The 15,358-nt window shown below is 37.1% G+C and overlaps 4 protein-coding genes across 5 annotated transcripts; 3 read left to right on the top strand and 1 right to left on the bottom strand.

The window, feature by feature from the left end:
• The first annotated feature begins 170 nt into the window (after positions 1-170).
• Positions 171-4,296, top strand: LOC104703338 (uncharacterized). Its single transcript, XM_010419346.2, has 7 exons — positions 171-1,707; positions 1,812-2,001; positions 2,261-2,364; positions 2,491-2,590; positions 2,694-2,995; positions 3,147-3,452; positions 3,696-4,296. Exons 1-7 carry the CDS (start codon positions 352-354, stop codon positions 4,047-4,049), a joined length of 2,712 nt encoding a protein of 903 aa, XP_010417648.1. The 5' UTR covers positions 171-351; the 3' UTR covers positions 4,050-4,296.
• Positions 4,297-5,004: 708 nt separating this feature from the next.
• LOC104703339 (chaperone protein dnaJ 8, chloroplastic) lies at positions 5,005-6,262 on the top strand. The gene is made up of 3 exons (XM_010419347.2): positions 5,005-5,535; positions 5,654-5,722; positions 5,869-6,262. Exons 1-3 carry the CDS (start codon positions 5,290-5,292, stop codon positions 6,049-6,051), a joined length of 498 nt encoding a protein of 165 aa, XP_010417649.1. The 5' UTR covers positions 5,005-5,289; the 3' UTR covers positions 6,052-6,262.
• A 104-nt stretch (positions 6,263-6,366) lies between these two features.
• LOC104703340 (vacuolar fusion protein CCZ1 homolog B) lies at positions 6,367-9,512 on the bottom strand. The gene is made up of 10 exons (XM_010419348.3): positions 9,096-9,512; positions 8,669-8,874; positions 8,456-8,549; positions 8,167-8,350; positions 7,977-8,086; positions 7,801-7,896; positions 7,226-7,651; positions 6,983-7,138; positions 6,663-6,877; positions 6,367-6,564 (listed from the first exon to the last, which is right to left on the bottom strand). The coding sequence occupies exons 2-10, from the start codon at positions 8,848-8,850 to the stop codon at positions 6,534-6,536; spliced, it is 1,494 nt and encodes a 497-aa protein (XP_010417650.1). The 5' UTR covers positions 8,851-8,874; positions 9,096-9,512; the 3' UTR covers positions 6,367-6,533.
• LOC104703341 (magnesium transporter MRS2-10) lies at positions 9,492-11,922 on the top strand. 2 transcript variants are annotated; one of them, XM_087459773.1, is made up of 6 exons: positions 9,492-10,040; positions 10,153-10,528; positions 10,628-10,768; positions 10,852-11,313; positions 11,419-11,466; positions 11,553-11,922. In XM_087459773.1, the coding sequence occupies exons 2-6, from the start codon at positions 10,172-10,174 to the stop codon at positions 11,781-11,783; spliced, it is 1,239 nt and encodes a 412-aa protein (XP_087315899.1). In that variant the 5' UTR covers positions 9,492-10,040; positions 10,153-10,171; the 3' UTR covers positions 11,784-11,922. The 2 variants fall into 2 exon arrangements, with proteins under 2 accessions (XP_087315899.1, XP_010417651.2); XM_010419349.3 differs by having other exon boundaries at positions 10,153-10,768.
• Positions 11,923-15,358: the final 3,436 nt, after the last annotated feature.

A 15,358-nucleotide genomic window follows, 5' to 3' on the forward strand; every position in this document is an offset into this window, starting at 1 on the left:
AAACAAAATAAAATGTACTCTTTGGACTCAGGTGTAACCAGGACAAACCCCCATACAAATTTGGGCCTTGACCCATTAGGCTTATATTTTCCCTTTTCGTATCGACCCGTCAACGGTCCACCCAAGATTAAGATTAAAAATATATACATTGTGCCGTTTTGAGCATCGATAAAAGGACATCGTGTCGGCTTAACAAAAACCCAAATAGAAGAAGATTTGTTTCCCCCACCAGTCTCTCTCTCTCTATCACTTTTGCTCGCCCGCCGATTCAGATCTCTCTCTCTATCTCTCTCTCTATCTCTCTCAGTAGGGTTCTTGCTTCATTCGCAGTTTCGATTAATTTCTCCATCTATGGGTAGGCACGATAGTTCCTCCGAGGAAGACGAGAGAGTTAGAAGAAGGGATAGGAGAAGACGAGAGAGAAGCCCTGATGTTAGGCGATCGAGGATCGAGACTGAAGATGTTTCTCGTCGTGCTAGGGTTTGTGATGACGAGGACCACAATGGCTTGCGACGAGATCTTGAGATTGGTGCTGGTGTCGCCGATGTTGAGAGGCGCCGTGGAGATGATAAGGTCAGAAAAGAGACTTCTTCTGACGATGAGGAATTAGCCAGAAGAAGAAGAGAAGCAGGCTCTGGTTCTGAGGATGATAGAGGTAAAAGAATTGAGGTAGATAGTGATGCTGATGGTGAGAGGAGGGTGGTCAGTAAGGGAAGAAATAAGGATAGGGTTAGAGCTGACACTTCTTCTGATGAAGAAAGTGGGAAGCATCTTTCAAAGGATACTGAAGATGGAAGAAAGACTCGTAGAGGTTTGGGAGATGAAGATGCTGGTGAACGGAGAAGCAGGAAGAGAAGCCCCGTAGTCATGGAGAAACAGGGTAGAGAGAGGAGTCATAGGGGTAGTAGAGTCCTAGCAGATAAACCTTCTGATGAAGAAGATGATAGGCAGAGGAGTAGAAGAGGTAGGGGAGAAAGAAGCGAGAGGAAACATAGGGATCATCGAGCATCTGACGACGATGAGGAAGGTGAGATTAGGAGTGAGAGAAGAGGAAAAGAGAAAATTGATAGAGGTAGTGAAGGTCTCTTGAAGAGGGATCGGAGGGACAGAGACTTGAATGATGGGCATGAGAATGGGACTCGGCGTAGAGAAATTGAAAGAAGAGGTAGGAGTCGGAGGGACGATGAAAGAGACAGGAGACACAATGATAGATATGATGATAGTCAAAGGGACAAGGTGAGAAAGGAAGATAGCAGTAGAAGGGAAGAGAAGATTGAGGTTCCAAAGCCCAAGTTGGCTGAACTCAATCCATCTGAGAGCAATGCTATGGCCTTGGGAAAAACAGGAGGAGTTTATATTCCTCCATTTAAGCTTGCACGCATGATGAAGGAGGTGGAAGATAAGAGCAGCGTTGAGTATCAACGGCTAACATGGGATGCTCTCCGTAAAAGTATTAATGGGCTCGTCAATAAGGTTAATGCTAGCAACATCAAGAATATAATCCCTGAACTGTTTGCTGAAAATCTCATCAGAGGAAGGGGACTTTTCTGCCGTTCATGTATGAAGTCTCAAATGGCATCTCCTGGATTCACTGATGTCTTTGCAGCTTTAGTCGCTGTTATTAACGCCAAATTCCCAGAAGTTGCTGAACTTCTTTTGAAAAGGGTCGTCATGCAGTTTAAGAGAGCGTATAAGCGTAACGACAAGGTTTGTCTTATTTTGGCTTTCCGAATTTAAAAGTTTTCTCAAGCATTTTGATTTTTATATATATCATATTTATACATTGTTATGTATCATATTTGTTTTGGCAGCCTCAATTGCTTGCTGCTGTTAAATTTATAGCACATCTAGTAAACCAGCAAGTCGCTGAGGAGATCATAGCACTTGAGTTACTTACTCTACTTCTGGAATACCCAACTGATGACAGTGTCGAGGTGGCTGTTGGGTTTGTGACGGAGTGTGGTGCGATGCTTCAAGACGTTACACCAAAAGGATTGAATGGTAAAAATCCTTTTAACCTTTCTTTTTGTTGGATAGAAATTGTTTTGTTATGTTGAAAAAACATTAGGCTATATGAATTTTAATGCATCTAATTCTTTCAAAAGTCAATGACAATTGGAAAAGGATGATGTTGAAATTTGGTTGTGTGTCTTAGCTCTTTCATTTCAAACTTCAACAACTTTTCATGGCATACATGCTCTATATTTCCACCACTCTTCCTTTTATTTGTGTTCCTAAGCTCTTCCAGTTGTTAATTCAGGGATTTTTGACCGGTTTCGTGGTATACTGCACGAGGGAGAGATAGATAAGAGAGTTCAGTACTTGATTGAAAGTCTCTATGCTACGAGGAAAGCGAACTTTCAGGTAACATACTCCTTGACTCATTGAGTTTGAATCTGATATTATGGGTTGTGGTAGATATAAATAACAGTATGCTTATTGTCATGGATAGCATAATGCTCATAAATCTTGTTGATGGTTTACTTTCAGGGACATCCGGCCGTTCGTCCTGAGCTAGATCTCGTTGAAGAAAAATATTCACACGATATCTCTCTTAATCAGGAAGAAATTAATCCTGAAACTGCTCTTGGTAAGCTTCGTATTGTATTTAAATTTTACCCCATGCTTTAGAGAGAGGTTACTATTTTGTAATTACCGAAACAGCTCTTAATTCTACATTTTTCTGATTGCAGATGTTTTCAAACCTGATCCTGACTTTGTTGAGAACGAAAAGAAATACGAGGCGCTGAAGAAAGAGTTACTCGGTGAGGAGGAGTCTGAAGATGAAGATGGCTCTGATGCTAGTTCAGAGGATAATGATGTGGAGGAAGATGATTCTGATGAAGAAGATGAAGAGCAAATGAGAATAAGAGACGAGACAGAGACTAATCTTGTTAATCTTAGGAGGACAATCTACCTGACCATAATGTCCAGTGTTGATTTTGAGGAAGCAGGTCACAAATTACTTAAAATTAAGCTTGAACCTGGTCAAGAGGTAACTTCTTCCAAACTCTGATAATCTATACTTACCCGTGCTTCTTTTACTTTTTGTTTTATTGTTTAATTTGATATTAATCCATCTTAAAATCTGTGACTTGCTGGAAGTACACAAGTCTTATAAAATTCTTATCTAATCAATGTTGCAGATGGAACTATGCATAATGCTCCTGGAGTGTTGCTCTCAGGAGAGAACTTATCTGCGTTACTACGGGTTGTTGGGTCAACGTTTCTGCATGATCAACAAAATTCATCAAGAAAATTTTGAGAAATGCTTTGTTCAGCAGTATTCCATGATTCACCGTCTTGAGACAAACAAGTTGCGTAACGTGGCCAAGTTTTTTGCCCATTTACTGGGCACAGATGCTCTCCCCTGGCATGTGCTTGCCTACATTCGGTTAACTGAGGAGGACACAACTTCCTCATCTCGTATCTTTATTAAGATCCTTTTCCAGGTAACTAGAATCCTCAAACCTCATTTCTCCATTTCATGAAACTCATTTTACTATGTTCAGAGCTGCTTATCTCATTAATTTGATTATAGATAGGTTGATTGTGATTGATTAATTACTTTCTCAGACTATTCATTATGAAACTATGGATGTATTGCTTCACAATTAGATAAATTTTGTGAAGGTGTGGAAATTGGTTTTTGAGACTGTTGTGCTGATTTGGTTACAACTTTACATGGATTGCAGGAATTATCAGAACACTTGGGGATTAGGCTGCTAAATGAGAGGCTTCAGGATCCAACGATGCAGGAATCACTTGAATCTATCTTCCCTAAAGATAATCCAAAGAACACGAGGTTTGCAATCAACTTCTTTACATCCATTGGTCTTGGAGGCATCACAGAGAACCTGAGAGAGTATCTGAAGAACATGCCACGCCTGATCATGCAACAGCAGAAGCAAGTTGCGGAATCAGAATCGGGATCATCATCTGGATCTGACAGTTCTGGTTCCGACTCTGAATCTGAGTCAGAATCATCCTCTTCTTCTAGTTCGGATGAAAGCGACAGAGGGAAGAGGAAGCGAAGAAGAAGATCTTGAGACCTGTGTTCGGTTTGCCATCTCCACCGAAAAATTCTTGAAATTTTCACATCTTGTTTTGGATTATTCAGTTAGCAATATCTTGTTCTGTTCCTTGCATATCAATTACAGATTAAGCTGATAACAAGAGAGTAGCTAGACAATCAAGGTTGTGAACGGAAATGTTTTTCTTTTCTTGTTTCTTGTGTTGTCTTCAAATTTCAAAGACGTTGTTTATAAACTTTATATGGCTTGCTGTGTTTTTTCATATTGGGGAAATTAGCCAAGTTCTATACAATAGCTTTGTACTACTAAAACGTCTAAACGTAATATCCAGTTGCCATAAAATGTTTAAAGGTGAATGTGACTATTATTTTTGGTACATTTTGTGATCCAAATTTATTTGAGTGTTTTGATGAGATATTTTTGAAGTATCAAATTGTGAAGGAATCTTTTTTTCGTATATTTTAGTTCTTCAAATGATTTGGATAAGAACGGATATTATCATCGGTCTTTATTTCTGATTTGATAGTCCATATATCACCATTTTAAAAACACAAATATCTGCAAAAATAATTTCGTCAACTGTGTTAAAAAGCTTCTCAATTCGTGCTAATGGTTGTTATATTTATTTCTAAAAAGAAAAAGAAAAAAGAAAAAACAGATCTAGGATAGGGTGCTATTAGTTTTGTGTGAAACTAAACTAGTACCCACAGGAAACTAAAACATACTTAATTAGTAAAGGAAAACTGAATAGTACTTTGATTAGAATTTTTAAAAACATGCCAAGTACCAACCTGTCAACCATTTTCCTTCTTCTTTCACATTTTGTTAAAAAAACAAAAAAAACCACACCAGATTTTAGACCTCACAACAAAACACAGTAGATGCCTTTTTAATTTTTATTTTTGGATAATAAACTTAAAAACATTTTTTAAAACATAGATAACAAAAAAGTAGGAATGGATAATTTTTTATATTTAAGAATAGTAAAAAAAAAAACAAAAAACAAACATTTGGCCGTAGAATCGGTAGCGTTATGGATAAGGACGCTTTGAGCAAAAGAATGAGTCACCGCTCAGTTCCCTTTATAAATAATCCTTTCTTCTCTCTTTCTCTTTTTATCCAATCCATTAAATCCATTATTGAAACAAACCTTCCCAGTAATAAAAAAAAAACTCTCTCTTTTATTTCACTTTCTACGAATCATAATCTTTTTTGAATTATATCTGCTTGATTCCAATCTTGTGAACCTCTAAACATGACTATTGCTTTGACGATCGGAGGAAACGGGTTCTCGGGTCTACCAGGATCGTCGTTTTCATCAACTTCATCATCGTTTCGATTGAAAAACAGCAGAAGAAAGGACACGAAGATGCTCAACAGAACAAAAGTCGTTTGTTCTTCTTCTTCTTCTTCTGTAATTGATCCGTATAAGACTCTTAAGATCCGACCCGATTCATCTGAATACGAGGTCAAGAAAGCTTTCAGACAACTCGCCAAAAAGGTTTGTCCTTTTTTGGATCTGTGATGAACCTTGTTGCATATTTAAAAAACAAAAGATTCGATTTTGCTTATCTGGGTTACTTAAATCTGATATATTTTTTTTGATTTGATTGTTGCAGTATCATCCTGATGTTTGTAGAGGAAGCAATTGCGGTGTACAGTTTCAGACGATCAACGAAGCTTACGATGTAAGCGTGTGTTTTATTATGTGAAAACTACTTCTTATCTTTTTATTAGCTAACGTAAAACTGATTTAAATTCGGTTTTTTTATTTTTGTAATGAAAATTTGAAAATTGATCTCTCTTGTCTTTTGTTTTTTTTGGTAATATGAAGATTGTGTTGAAGCAAATAAAGAATCAGATGGAAGGGACGACGGAGGAATTTGAGCCGTTCGATGTATATGACGAAGGATTGAACGGAATGAATGATCCAGACTGCGACACGTGGGAGGAATGGATGGGTTGGGAGGGAGCAGGAACCCGTGACTACTCTTCTCATGTTAATCCTTACGCTTGATCATTCTCGACAACTAAACACAAGACAAGATTCCCCCACTAATTTCGTAATCATCCATCCAATTGTGAAAATGTTATGTATATAAATAACAACTATCAGAAAGAGAGAGAGAGACTTGGAGAAAGCACAATGTAAATTAGGTGAAATTTGTCTCCTCCAATGATTGCTTTAAGAAAATGTGAATAAAGTAATTTCTCCTTCGTTGTAAAAATCTCTTGAAACATTCGGAATTGAAAGTGTATTAGCTTTCCTGAATTTGCAAGTAATCTAATAAAGATTAAAAGTCTTTCTTTCAGACTTTTTAAAACCGTCAAGGGTCAAGAGTCAAGTTCCACGTTTACTCTTTAGATGTAGACAAAAGTCACCAAATCCTCATTCTTCCTTGTAACGGTTTCTTTATAAACACATCTCAAAATACTTCAAAAACACTTCCCTTTGCAACTTCTATAAGAATTTAAAACAAACAAAACAATTGCTGAAATCTAGTCCATGGAGAATGCTCCGCTGCAGTACCTGAAATACATTTGCAACATCATTTCGTTTTTCTTTTTTAAATTGGAGAACTCAATTCTTGGTAACTTTAGTACTAGTAACTTAAAATAACTCAATACCTGTTGCTGAATCTTTGGACAGAGTCTGTAGCATCAAGAAGAGTCTCACTTGCCTTCTCTAAAGCCATGTAAAGCTCTTTACCTTTGCTTACACGCGCAATCGCCCACGCGTTGTTCTTTGCCCGGATGCATATTTCCATGTCTTTCTCTTGCTTTGAGCGGCTCTTTTCTGTATCCACTTCTTCCCTTAGCTTGTTTAGTGCAAGCAAAGACTCCTACGAAATCAAAGACAACTTTGTGAATTTTGATACTCTCTTGTCTTCGTTTATGCTACTAACGAGATTGTGCTATATGAATATGGTTGATGGGAGTTCTCTAACCTTTGCTAGTGTTGCTACCTTTCCTGGTGGAGAAGCTCTCGAAACTTCCATGTCATTATCAACTAGCAAGTAACGGTAACCGCTTACATGGTAAGCGTTCTCACCGCCCCATCCTTTCGATAGCTTCTCTTCGACTTTCACGACTTTCGCCGACGCCTGCAAAAAATGCATAGAGATGATGAGCGATGGAGTCCGAAAAGATTTTACAATGAAGCAAGAGAGGGTTTACAGAGTTGAGCTAACATTTTCAATAACTTGCTGCTTCACGAATGAGATATCTAGCTCTCCATTAACAATTGCAGCGATAGGCACGAGAAGAACTAAGGTGAGACTTTTGTATTGATAAGTCAAAAGGTAAACTCTTTCTTGTGTCTTCTGTAGCAAAATTGTTGGGGTTGCATCTGTACCCCATATATCAGTTACAAGAAACCCGTCTTTCCCTTTTGACCACTTATCGTGCTGCAAAGGTCTAATAACACGACCTGTGTTACTACCATTTCCTGAAGGCAATGTACCACTTGAACCACGAGGGGTGCTCGGTGTAGATCTAGAAGATATTTCAGGTGGACCGGATCCCTTGCGTAGATATGACCAGGAACTTGTGCCAGAGGATAGTGCGTTTGTGGTCAATCTCATGACAGAAAATGCAAACAAGTCGACGGTATCATCCTGACAAACCAGAGAGAGATGAAAAAGACTAAAACTCTTTAGTATTAGTGGACAGTATAGTCTACAGATACCACGACAGTTTAAGAATCTTATCAACTCAACAATCTTGGCTAAAATGAATATTGCGAGTGAGGGATTTGTAAACATACAGGTGAGAGAGTTGTTGACACCAGTAGATCATGAAATAAAATCACAGAGTGGCATCGAACAGTCCCAGCACATGAATCTAGCACTCCGACGAGAGACTGTACATCTAAATAAATACTAGTCAAAATAGTGAACTATTGTGTAATTGTGAAACGGATCATCTGAGGGAGCAACAAACCTGAACTTCAAGTGCGGCATCTCTTGCTAGAGTTAGCATCTGAACTGTTCCACGCTGTTTCAAAGTTTCACGGAAGGAAGGTAACTGATGTTTCTTACCAACAAAAAGATCTGCCCCAAAACAGAAAACCTATTGAGAAGTGCTATAACTCAGGGATTCAATGGGCTAAGATTTGGTGGATATCGCTTACCATTTAAATAGTCTGTGATGAATGGATACAAGTGCGATCTTATAAGTCCTCCAGTTGGTTCTTTTTCAAGCAATGCCCTAATAGACCCGTGAAACATAAGAAAGAGAGAGTGCACTTCCTTAAGCACTCTCCGCAATGCATCAACCCTCCATACGGCTTCAGTGTCCTTATTTTTCTCCACAACCTAGCAAAATCTTAGACAGATAAGACTTTGTTCTGTATATGCATATGAATAAAAGTGCGATTGATTCAAGTGCCAAAACAAGTGAAAGAGTTGAGAAAGTTGTACCATGACCATCCATATATCGGGCTCGGCCTCATAGAAAACATGGGAATGTCTCTCTGCTTCTATTACTTCACAAGCTACCTCCGGAGAGAAAAGTCTGCATTTATATTCCATAAACCACGTCTCAGAAACACCCAAAAATACAGGCAAAAGCTAAAACAACACAAAAGACTAATGTGAGCATGAGACAAACAACAGCAAGCTCTAGTAGCTGACCTGGTGAACGTGATAAGCCCTTCGCTGAGGCCAATAACAGAGAGCTGAGTCGAAAAGGTAAGATCAGGAGGATAGAAGAACAAGATCTTGTCGAGTTCCTGACCTTCGTTTTCGCCTCTCGTCAAGTCAAAGACGCAAAGACGAAGGCTTTCACAAGTAGAGCTCATGGACGCCATTCCCATATCTTCTAAGAACTCATTCAACACCTTAAAAAGAAAAAAGAAACACATATTCGGAAATCAGGCAATAATACTAACTAACTAAACTAACTCTGTATCTTAAAATTCATAACTTTAAGAGGGCACATCATCACCAGAGAAGCCTATAACAACTATTGAAGACAATTTACGATTTTGATCATTGCAAAGTTGATCGATTTCGTCGAGAGAATAGCGAAATTCATATAAAATTAGGGGAAATTGATTACCTTTGAGAGGATGAATCCAAAGAACAAAGTCCAAGGGAGTGATGATCGACCTTCAATTAGTTCAAACAAAGAGAATCGCAAAGTTGATGATTGATTGGTGGATTCAGATCGAGGCGAATCCTCCACAAAATGTTTGTTAGCAGCAAAACTTGACGTAGCATAGGGTAGGTAGGTAGGTGGTGAGAGAGGAAAGGAACCAGGTAAATGGGCCACCGGGTCTAATAAATGGACTCGGGTCGTAAAGAGGATCTTCAGATTCTCATCGGCTTACGTCATCATCAATTCAATTGTGTGTGTTTCCAATGATTCTCTCTCTTTTGTTTTTTTTTTGGTTTTAGATTTTTCTAACCGCACGTTGTCACCTTAACTATAAGTCTATACCCCTTCGAATAATTTGATTTTGTCTCCTCAATATCTATCTATGAATAATTCCACTAATTGATGAATATATGCACTAATTAGCACTTTTATGATAATGGTTAAACCGGTAAATCATTCTCAGATGAGTCTACTACTACTAAACCAATATAAATTAGTTAAGAATCGGTTTGCATTAACCTCTCTCTCTTTCTCTTTAATCCAAGTAAAGTATCCAACAACTCAGCACAAGGGGCCAAACCAAAAGTTTCTTACTTTTGCTTCTTCTTCTTCTTCTTCTTCTTAGCATTTACTCAAACCAAGTCATTCATTCATTCCCACAATCCCTTTTCGAACTTTTAGTTTTTAGGGTTTCTTCGTCGGAGTTTTTTTTTGGTGGATTTTTCTCTGTTTTATGGTCTCGAGACGATCCATCTGATTTCTGTTATCCAGTACAATTCGATGACTCGTCGTGGGTTTTGAAAGTGGAAGTTTTTATAATTTTGTATAGCTTTCTGATCCTTTGCCTTGTATGATAAGAGTTACAACACCCCCGAGATCGGTCTTGATTTCTTTTTAACTCTAGAGGTTTGAAACTTCTTCCTCTCCTTACTTTTGATTTTTCTATTCTTGCATCTCTGCATCAGAGCCTTGTAATTGTTTACTGCATCCTTGTGTACTTGATTTTGTTTTTTTTCAGTATCTGGAGATTGGCAACAATGTCTGAGCTCAAAGAGAGTTTGCTTCCTCCAAGACCTGCTTCAGCTATTAACCTTAGAGGGGATGCAGCAGCTTCTCGTCCTTCTCCATCAGGGAGACAACCTCTCCTTGGACTTGATGTTTTGGGTCTCAAGAAGCGTGGCCAAGGCCTCAAGTCTTGGATCCGTGTTGATACTTTTGCCAATTCCCAGCTCATTGAGGTCGATAAGTTCACTATGATGCGTAGATGTGATTTGCCTGCTCGTGATTTAAGGCTCCTTGATCCTTTGTTTGTCTACCCCTCCACTATCCTTGGCAGAGAGAAGGCTATTGTTGTTAACTTGGAGCAGATCCGTTGTATCATTACTGCTGATGAGGTTTTGCTCTTGAATTCCCTTGACAACTATGTGCTTCGGTATGTTGTTGAGCTGCAGCAGAGGCTAAAGGCAAGTTCTGTTACTGAGGTTTGGAATCAGGACACTCTTGAATTAAGCAGGAGGAGTAGGAGTAGGAGTTTAGACAATGTCTTTCAGAACTCATCCCCTGATTATTTACCTTTCGAGTTTAGGGCTCTTGAAGTTGCCCTTGAAGCTGCTTGTACCTTCCTTGATTCCCAGGTCAGTGGTCGATTCAGAACTTCTTGGATTTAGTCTATGCTCTGCATTAATAGTTAGATTTTACTTTTAACCCTTTTTTGTAGGCTTCAGAGTTAGAGATTGAGGCATACCCATTATTGGATGAGCTTACCTCAAAGATCAGTACTTTAAACTTGGAGCGTGCGCGTAGACTAAAGAGCAGACTTGTAGCATTGACGAGAAGAGTTCAAAAGGTTCGGGATGAGATTGAACAGCTAATGGACGATGATGGGGATATGGCGGAAATGTACCTAACAGAGAAGAAGAAGAGAATGGAAGGATCTTTATATGGTGATCAGTCTTTACCTGTTTACAGATCGAATGATTGTGTTTCTCTGTCTGCGCCAGTTTCTCCTGTTTCTTCTCCTCCTGAGACCCGTAGACTTGAGAAAAGCTTGAGCGTTGTAAGGAGCCGGCATGACAGTGCTAGGAGCTCAGAAGGTGCAACCGAGAATATAGAGGAGCTAGAGATGTTGCTGGAAGCATACTTTGTTGTCATCGATAGCACTCTCAACAAGCTAACCTCGGTAACATAAAACTAAAAACCGCTCCTTTTGTGTTCATTCATCATCTTGTTTTTGAACAGCAGTTAAAGCGGTCTATAATCATCTGCAACTCTCTTTACTCTTCAGTTAAAGGAGTACATTGATGATACCGAGGATTTCATCAGCATACAATTGGTATTCCCTTAAAAATCTTGATCTTTGTTATACATATATCTTGTTTGCTTAGAAAAAACCATAAGAAAAATATTTGGAATTTGCAGGATAACGTACGGAATCAGCTGATCCAATTCGAGCTGCTGCTAACTACTGCGACATTCGTTGTAGCCATCTTTGGGGTTGTAGCAGGGATCTTTGGGATGAATTTTGAAATAGATTTCTTTGAAAAGCCAGGTGCTTTCAAATGGGTTTTGACCATCACTGGAGTGTGCGGCCTTCTCATATTTTTGGCATTCGTCTGGTTCTACAAACGTAGAAGACTCATGCCTCTGTGAAGACATAATAACTGCCCTGACACGTAGACGATTGTGTTTACTGTTTATGTTACTTAAATTAATACATTAATCGTCTGTGACCTTTTTATATAAAGATGAAACAGTGTCATTAAGGATGAAATACAAATTACTTGAAGCACCGACATGAAATGAGAAAGAGAGAGAGTGAAGCATGTTTGGGAAGAGATCTCCAACTGTGATGACCATTTATTTCCGATTAAAGCTCTGTGATCAGTCTTTCACTCTCTTCATCACACACTCAACTCCATGGCTGATGCATGGCCCTCTCCTCTCACTTTGCTTTTGTCACAGCATGCATGCATATATGGTGCTCTTCTTTACCAAATCACTTTGCTTTCGGGAATGATTAGGAAACTCTTGAGCTAGTTTCCCAATCATTCCCAAATATCCCACCTTCACTTTTTACCTTCTTGCAGCTTTGTTAGAATCACTTTCATGAACTTCTTAACCTTACCATTCTTGAAGATAGATGAAACGACACCAAACATACAAAAGCAGCAAGAAGGACCTTTAGAGTTTTAATATTCAAACTCTGATACATGGTCCTATGTATTATAGCAAATACTAGAATTTCATCTATGAAATTGAGAGATACAGACAGTTATAAATAACTTATATATCAAACAAAAGTGATGCGACATGCCTTTCTCAGCATAAATCCTGCAAATGAAGAAAGAACAAGGGCAACATATATATTTCTTTTTGGAAGAACATGTGCGCGATGTCCAAAAACTATATATGTTATGAACACTTTTCTCTCCGGGTAAAGAGTGCATTTTTCACAAATGGAAGTCTTGATGATAAGGTCTCTTGCTTCTTGATTCAGTTGGAAGGCTGAAGCAGTTAATAAGGTAACAAAAAATTGATTGTATTGTGAGAAGAACAATCTAGTGACTCACAATTTTATGCATGTAGGATTGCTAGGACATAGATAGGAGTCTGGAAGTTGTGGGGGCGAAACCATCTTTGTGTATCCCTTCTATATCGTCTGAGAGTGTTAAAAGAACTTGTGAGCAAGATGCTTGCTCACTAAGGACCCCACCCCAAGCAACGAATCTCTGCAGCACAAGCTGAAGTGGATACAGATAATGTAAGTTATGTTCGGGTCGTTGTGTCGGGTTATTGGAATCCGGTTTGGTTTATCGGGTCGGGTTCGTTGTAGGTCCGGTTTGGGTTGACTATTGGCTTTAACGAATTGACCAGTTATCCGTTTTTCGCCGTTTGAAGGTCATTCTCACTCAATTTAATTCAGATTTATAATGTCTTTTGAAAGTTTCAATATTTATCATAAAATTTAAAAGCTAAAAACTTTTAATATTTATTATATTTTAAATTTTAATTTATTTAAATAAAGAAAAGAATTTGTTAGAAATGCTTTTTTGAGATACCTATTTCTAAAAATACATATTCTTTTGGCTATTTTATTTTTGTTATCTTTTAAACAATTATTATATATTAAATTAACTTGTAGCCATCATATTAATTTCTTTTGAACAAATAGCCATCATATTAATTAATACCATTTTTTTTTTACCATTTTCATTTTTGTTTTCCATTTCTAATAGCCACTATATTCGTCGATTTTAAAAATTGTCAAATTCCTAAAAAGAAAGATGGTAGGTTTTATGATGTACGCGATTTAACCAAACTCGATCTCATAATGTATGGATAAACAAATTGCATATGGAGAGATCTAGAAGAGGATGTGAATTTGTAATAAAAATAATAATAGAGAATTTTGTTAGTTTTAGGGGCTTGAGATTTTGGTTAACTTCCAAAACTTCAGAAGATTTAGAGTACAAATAGAAATCAGAACACTTAATTGGAAACACTACTGTTGTATATATAAAATTTGTGCAAAGCTAGTTCGTCTTGCCAATACACATAAATAGGTTGGCGGTAAAACATCTCTATAGCAATATTAATAATTTGAAGTTATAATCCTTAGGTCGTCCACCTAAACTCTTAAACGACTAATCATGATCAGAGATCTCTCTAATTAACATTTTTTTTAATTTTCTATATTAAGATACTTATATATATATATACATATATATATATGTGGAAATAAAATAAATAAGTATGGAAGTAAAAGAAATTAGTCTTCTCATTGATTAGCTTCAATCACGTAGCGAGTTTTTTTTGCATATGCCTATTTTCCGTTTTATCCGCGATTACAATAGCGATGTCGAGACGATTCTCTTCGTAGTTGTGCTGACTCAGAAACTCAACCGTGCTTGAGATGAAGTCGCGGAGTACAACGTATAGGGTTCCGTCTTCCAACGCGGGTAACGACAGTTCTCTACGTCCACCAGAAAAGTTACTGGTCTATCATCCTTATGAAGATGATTGGTGGTAATCCTGAAACCCTAATGGCTTCTTTTGTTAGGATTTTTTATTCACACTAATTTAGTTGGGTCAGAGGATATATATATATATATATAGAAATAAAAGAAATTAGTCCCATCATTAATTAACATTTTCAAATAATTTTTCAAAAAATAACTTATAGAAATTAGAAAAATGTAAATTATTTTATAAAATATATAAAAATAATAATATTATTATATAGTTAAATTATTTTTAAAAAATAAATATATTATTAAATTGAAGCAAGCAAAATATAATTTTTTTGTTGGGATACTTAAAAATCGATCAGTCATGTTAATTTGTATTTATTATGTGTATATCCAAAAAAAAAGTTTACCCTCAAATATTTCATTGTTATAAAACAGTAGTCTTCGGATAACTTTATTACGATAATTCTCGGATCGATGGAAGTTTTGATTCAGGAATTGTGAAAATGACAGCTAATAGTGTTGGGCTGCTTCGTACCTTCCAGAGGTTGATAATTTCTCTTGCTTGATTAGTGGTTCTTACTTCTTAGTGTATTTGTGCTACTAATGTACTGCAATTTTTAGACCGTCCATGTTGATCAAATGTGTTGTGCCTCAACTATGAATTGTGTTTACATGGGAGGTACTTTAATACCTTTTAACCAGTGTTCAAGAAAGCGCTAGGCGGTATGTGGACGGTGACCCAACGCCTAGTCGAAATTTTAAACGTTTTTAGGTGGTTTAGGCGTTTACAATATAAACATTATATATATGATATTATATGTAAAATTATATAAAAATATATGTTAGAAGAAATAAATAATAATAAATCATAAACTAAAATTAGTAAAAATACATTTCTTTAATTTAGATTAATAACATATAAACATTTATAAATATTTATATGAATATAAAACTTAAAATTTTAAATATATGTAGTTAAAAATAAAAACATACATTAAAATAAAAAATTTGTGATTTTAGGCAGTCTAAGCGGTCGTCTAGGCGTCTGCTGAGCACCTAGCGCCTAAACGGTGGCCGTCTATACCGCTTTCTTGAACGGTCCTTTTAACTCTTGGTGATAATTAGTTTTATTTCACTCCAATAAAGCAAACGCTTGAGGTATGCTTCCTCAATCAAAAATAAAGGTCAGAATACATACATCTAAAAAGTTGGGCCTTAGTAAGGCCCATTCATATAACTTTCTTTTTATTACTA

The sequence above is a fragment of the Camelina sativa genome, chromosome 7, assembly GCF_030686135.1.
Source record: "Camelina sativa cultivar CO46 ecotype springtype chromosome 7, ASM3068613v1".
In the NCBI taxonomy this organism is placed as follows: Eukaryota; Viridiplantae; Streptophyta; class Magnoliopsida; order Brassicales; family Brassicaceae; genus Camelina; species Camelina sativa.

Excerpts from the sequence above, each read along its gene's own strand:
- LOC104703338 (XM_010419346.2), top strand. The coding sequence starts at position 352 with ATGGGTAGGCACGATAGTTCCTCCGAGGAAGACGAGAGAGTTAGAAGA. Across the intron at positions 2,002-2,260 it reads TACACCAAAAGGATTGAATG|GGATTTTTGACCGGTTTCGT; the intron begins GTAAAAATCCTT and ends TTGTTAATTCAG. Across the intron at positions 3,453-3,695 it reads TTATTAAGATCCTTTTCCAG|GAATTATCAGAACACTTGGG; the intron begins GTAACTAGAATC and ends CATGGATTGCAG.
- LOC104703339 (XM_010419347.2), top strand. The coding sequence starts at position 5,290 with ATGACTATTGCTTTGACGATCGGAGGAAACGGGTTCTCGGGTCTACCA. Across the intron at positions 5,536-5,653 it reads TCAGACAACTCGCCAAAAAG|TATCATCCTGATGTTTGTAG; the intron begins GTTTGTCCTTTT and ends TGATTGTTGCAG. Across the intron at positions 5,723-5,868 it reads CGATCAACGAAGCTTACGAT|ATTGTGTTGAAGCAAATAAA; the intron begins GTAAGCGTGTGT and ends GGTAATATGAAG.
- LOC104703340 (XM_010419348.3), bottom strand. The coding sequence starts at position 8,850 with ATGGGAATGGCGTCCATGAGCTCTACTTGTGAAAGCCTTCGTCTTTGC. Across the intron at positions 7,897-7,976 it reads ATGCCGCACTTGAAGTTCAG|TCTCTCGTCGGAGTGCTAGA; the intron begins GTTTGTTGCTCC and ends TTAGATGTACAG. Across the intron at positions 6,565-6,662 it reads GTCCAAAGATTCAGCAACAG|GTACTGCAGCGGAGCATTCT; the intron begins GTATTGAGTTAT and ends AATGTATTTCAG.
- LOC104703341 (XM_010419349.3), top strand. The coding sequence starts at position 10,172 with ATGTCTGAGCTCAAAGAGAGTTTGCTTCCTCCAAGACCTGCTTCAGCT. Across the intron at positions 10,769-10,851 it reads GTACCTTCCTTGATTCCCAG|GCTTCAGAGTTAGAGATTGA; the intron begins GTCAGTGGTCGA and ends CCTTTTTTGTAG. Across the intron at positions 11,467-11,552 it reads ATTTCATCAGCATACAATTG|GATAACGTACGGAATCAGCT; the intron begins GTATTCCCTTAA and ends TGGAATTTGCAG.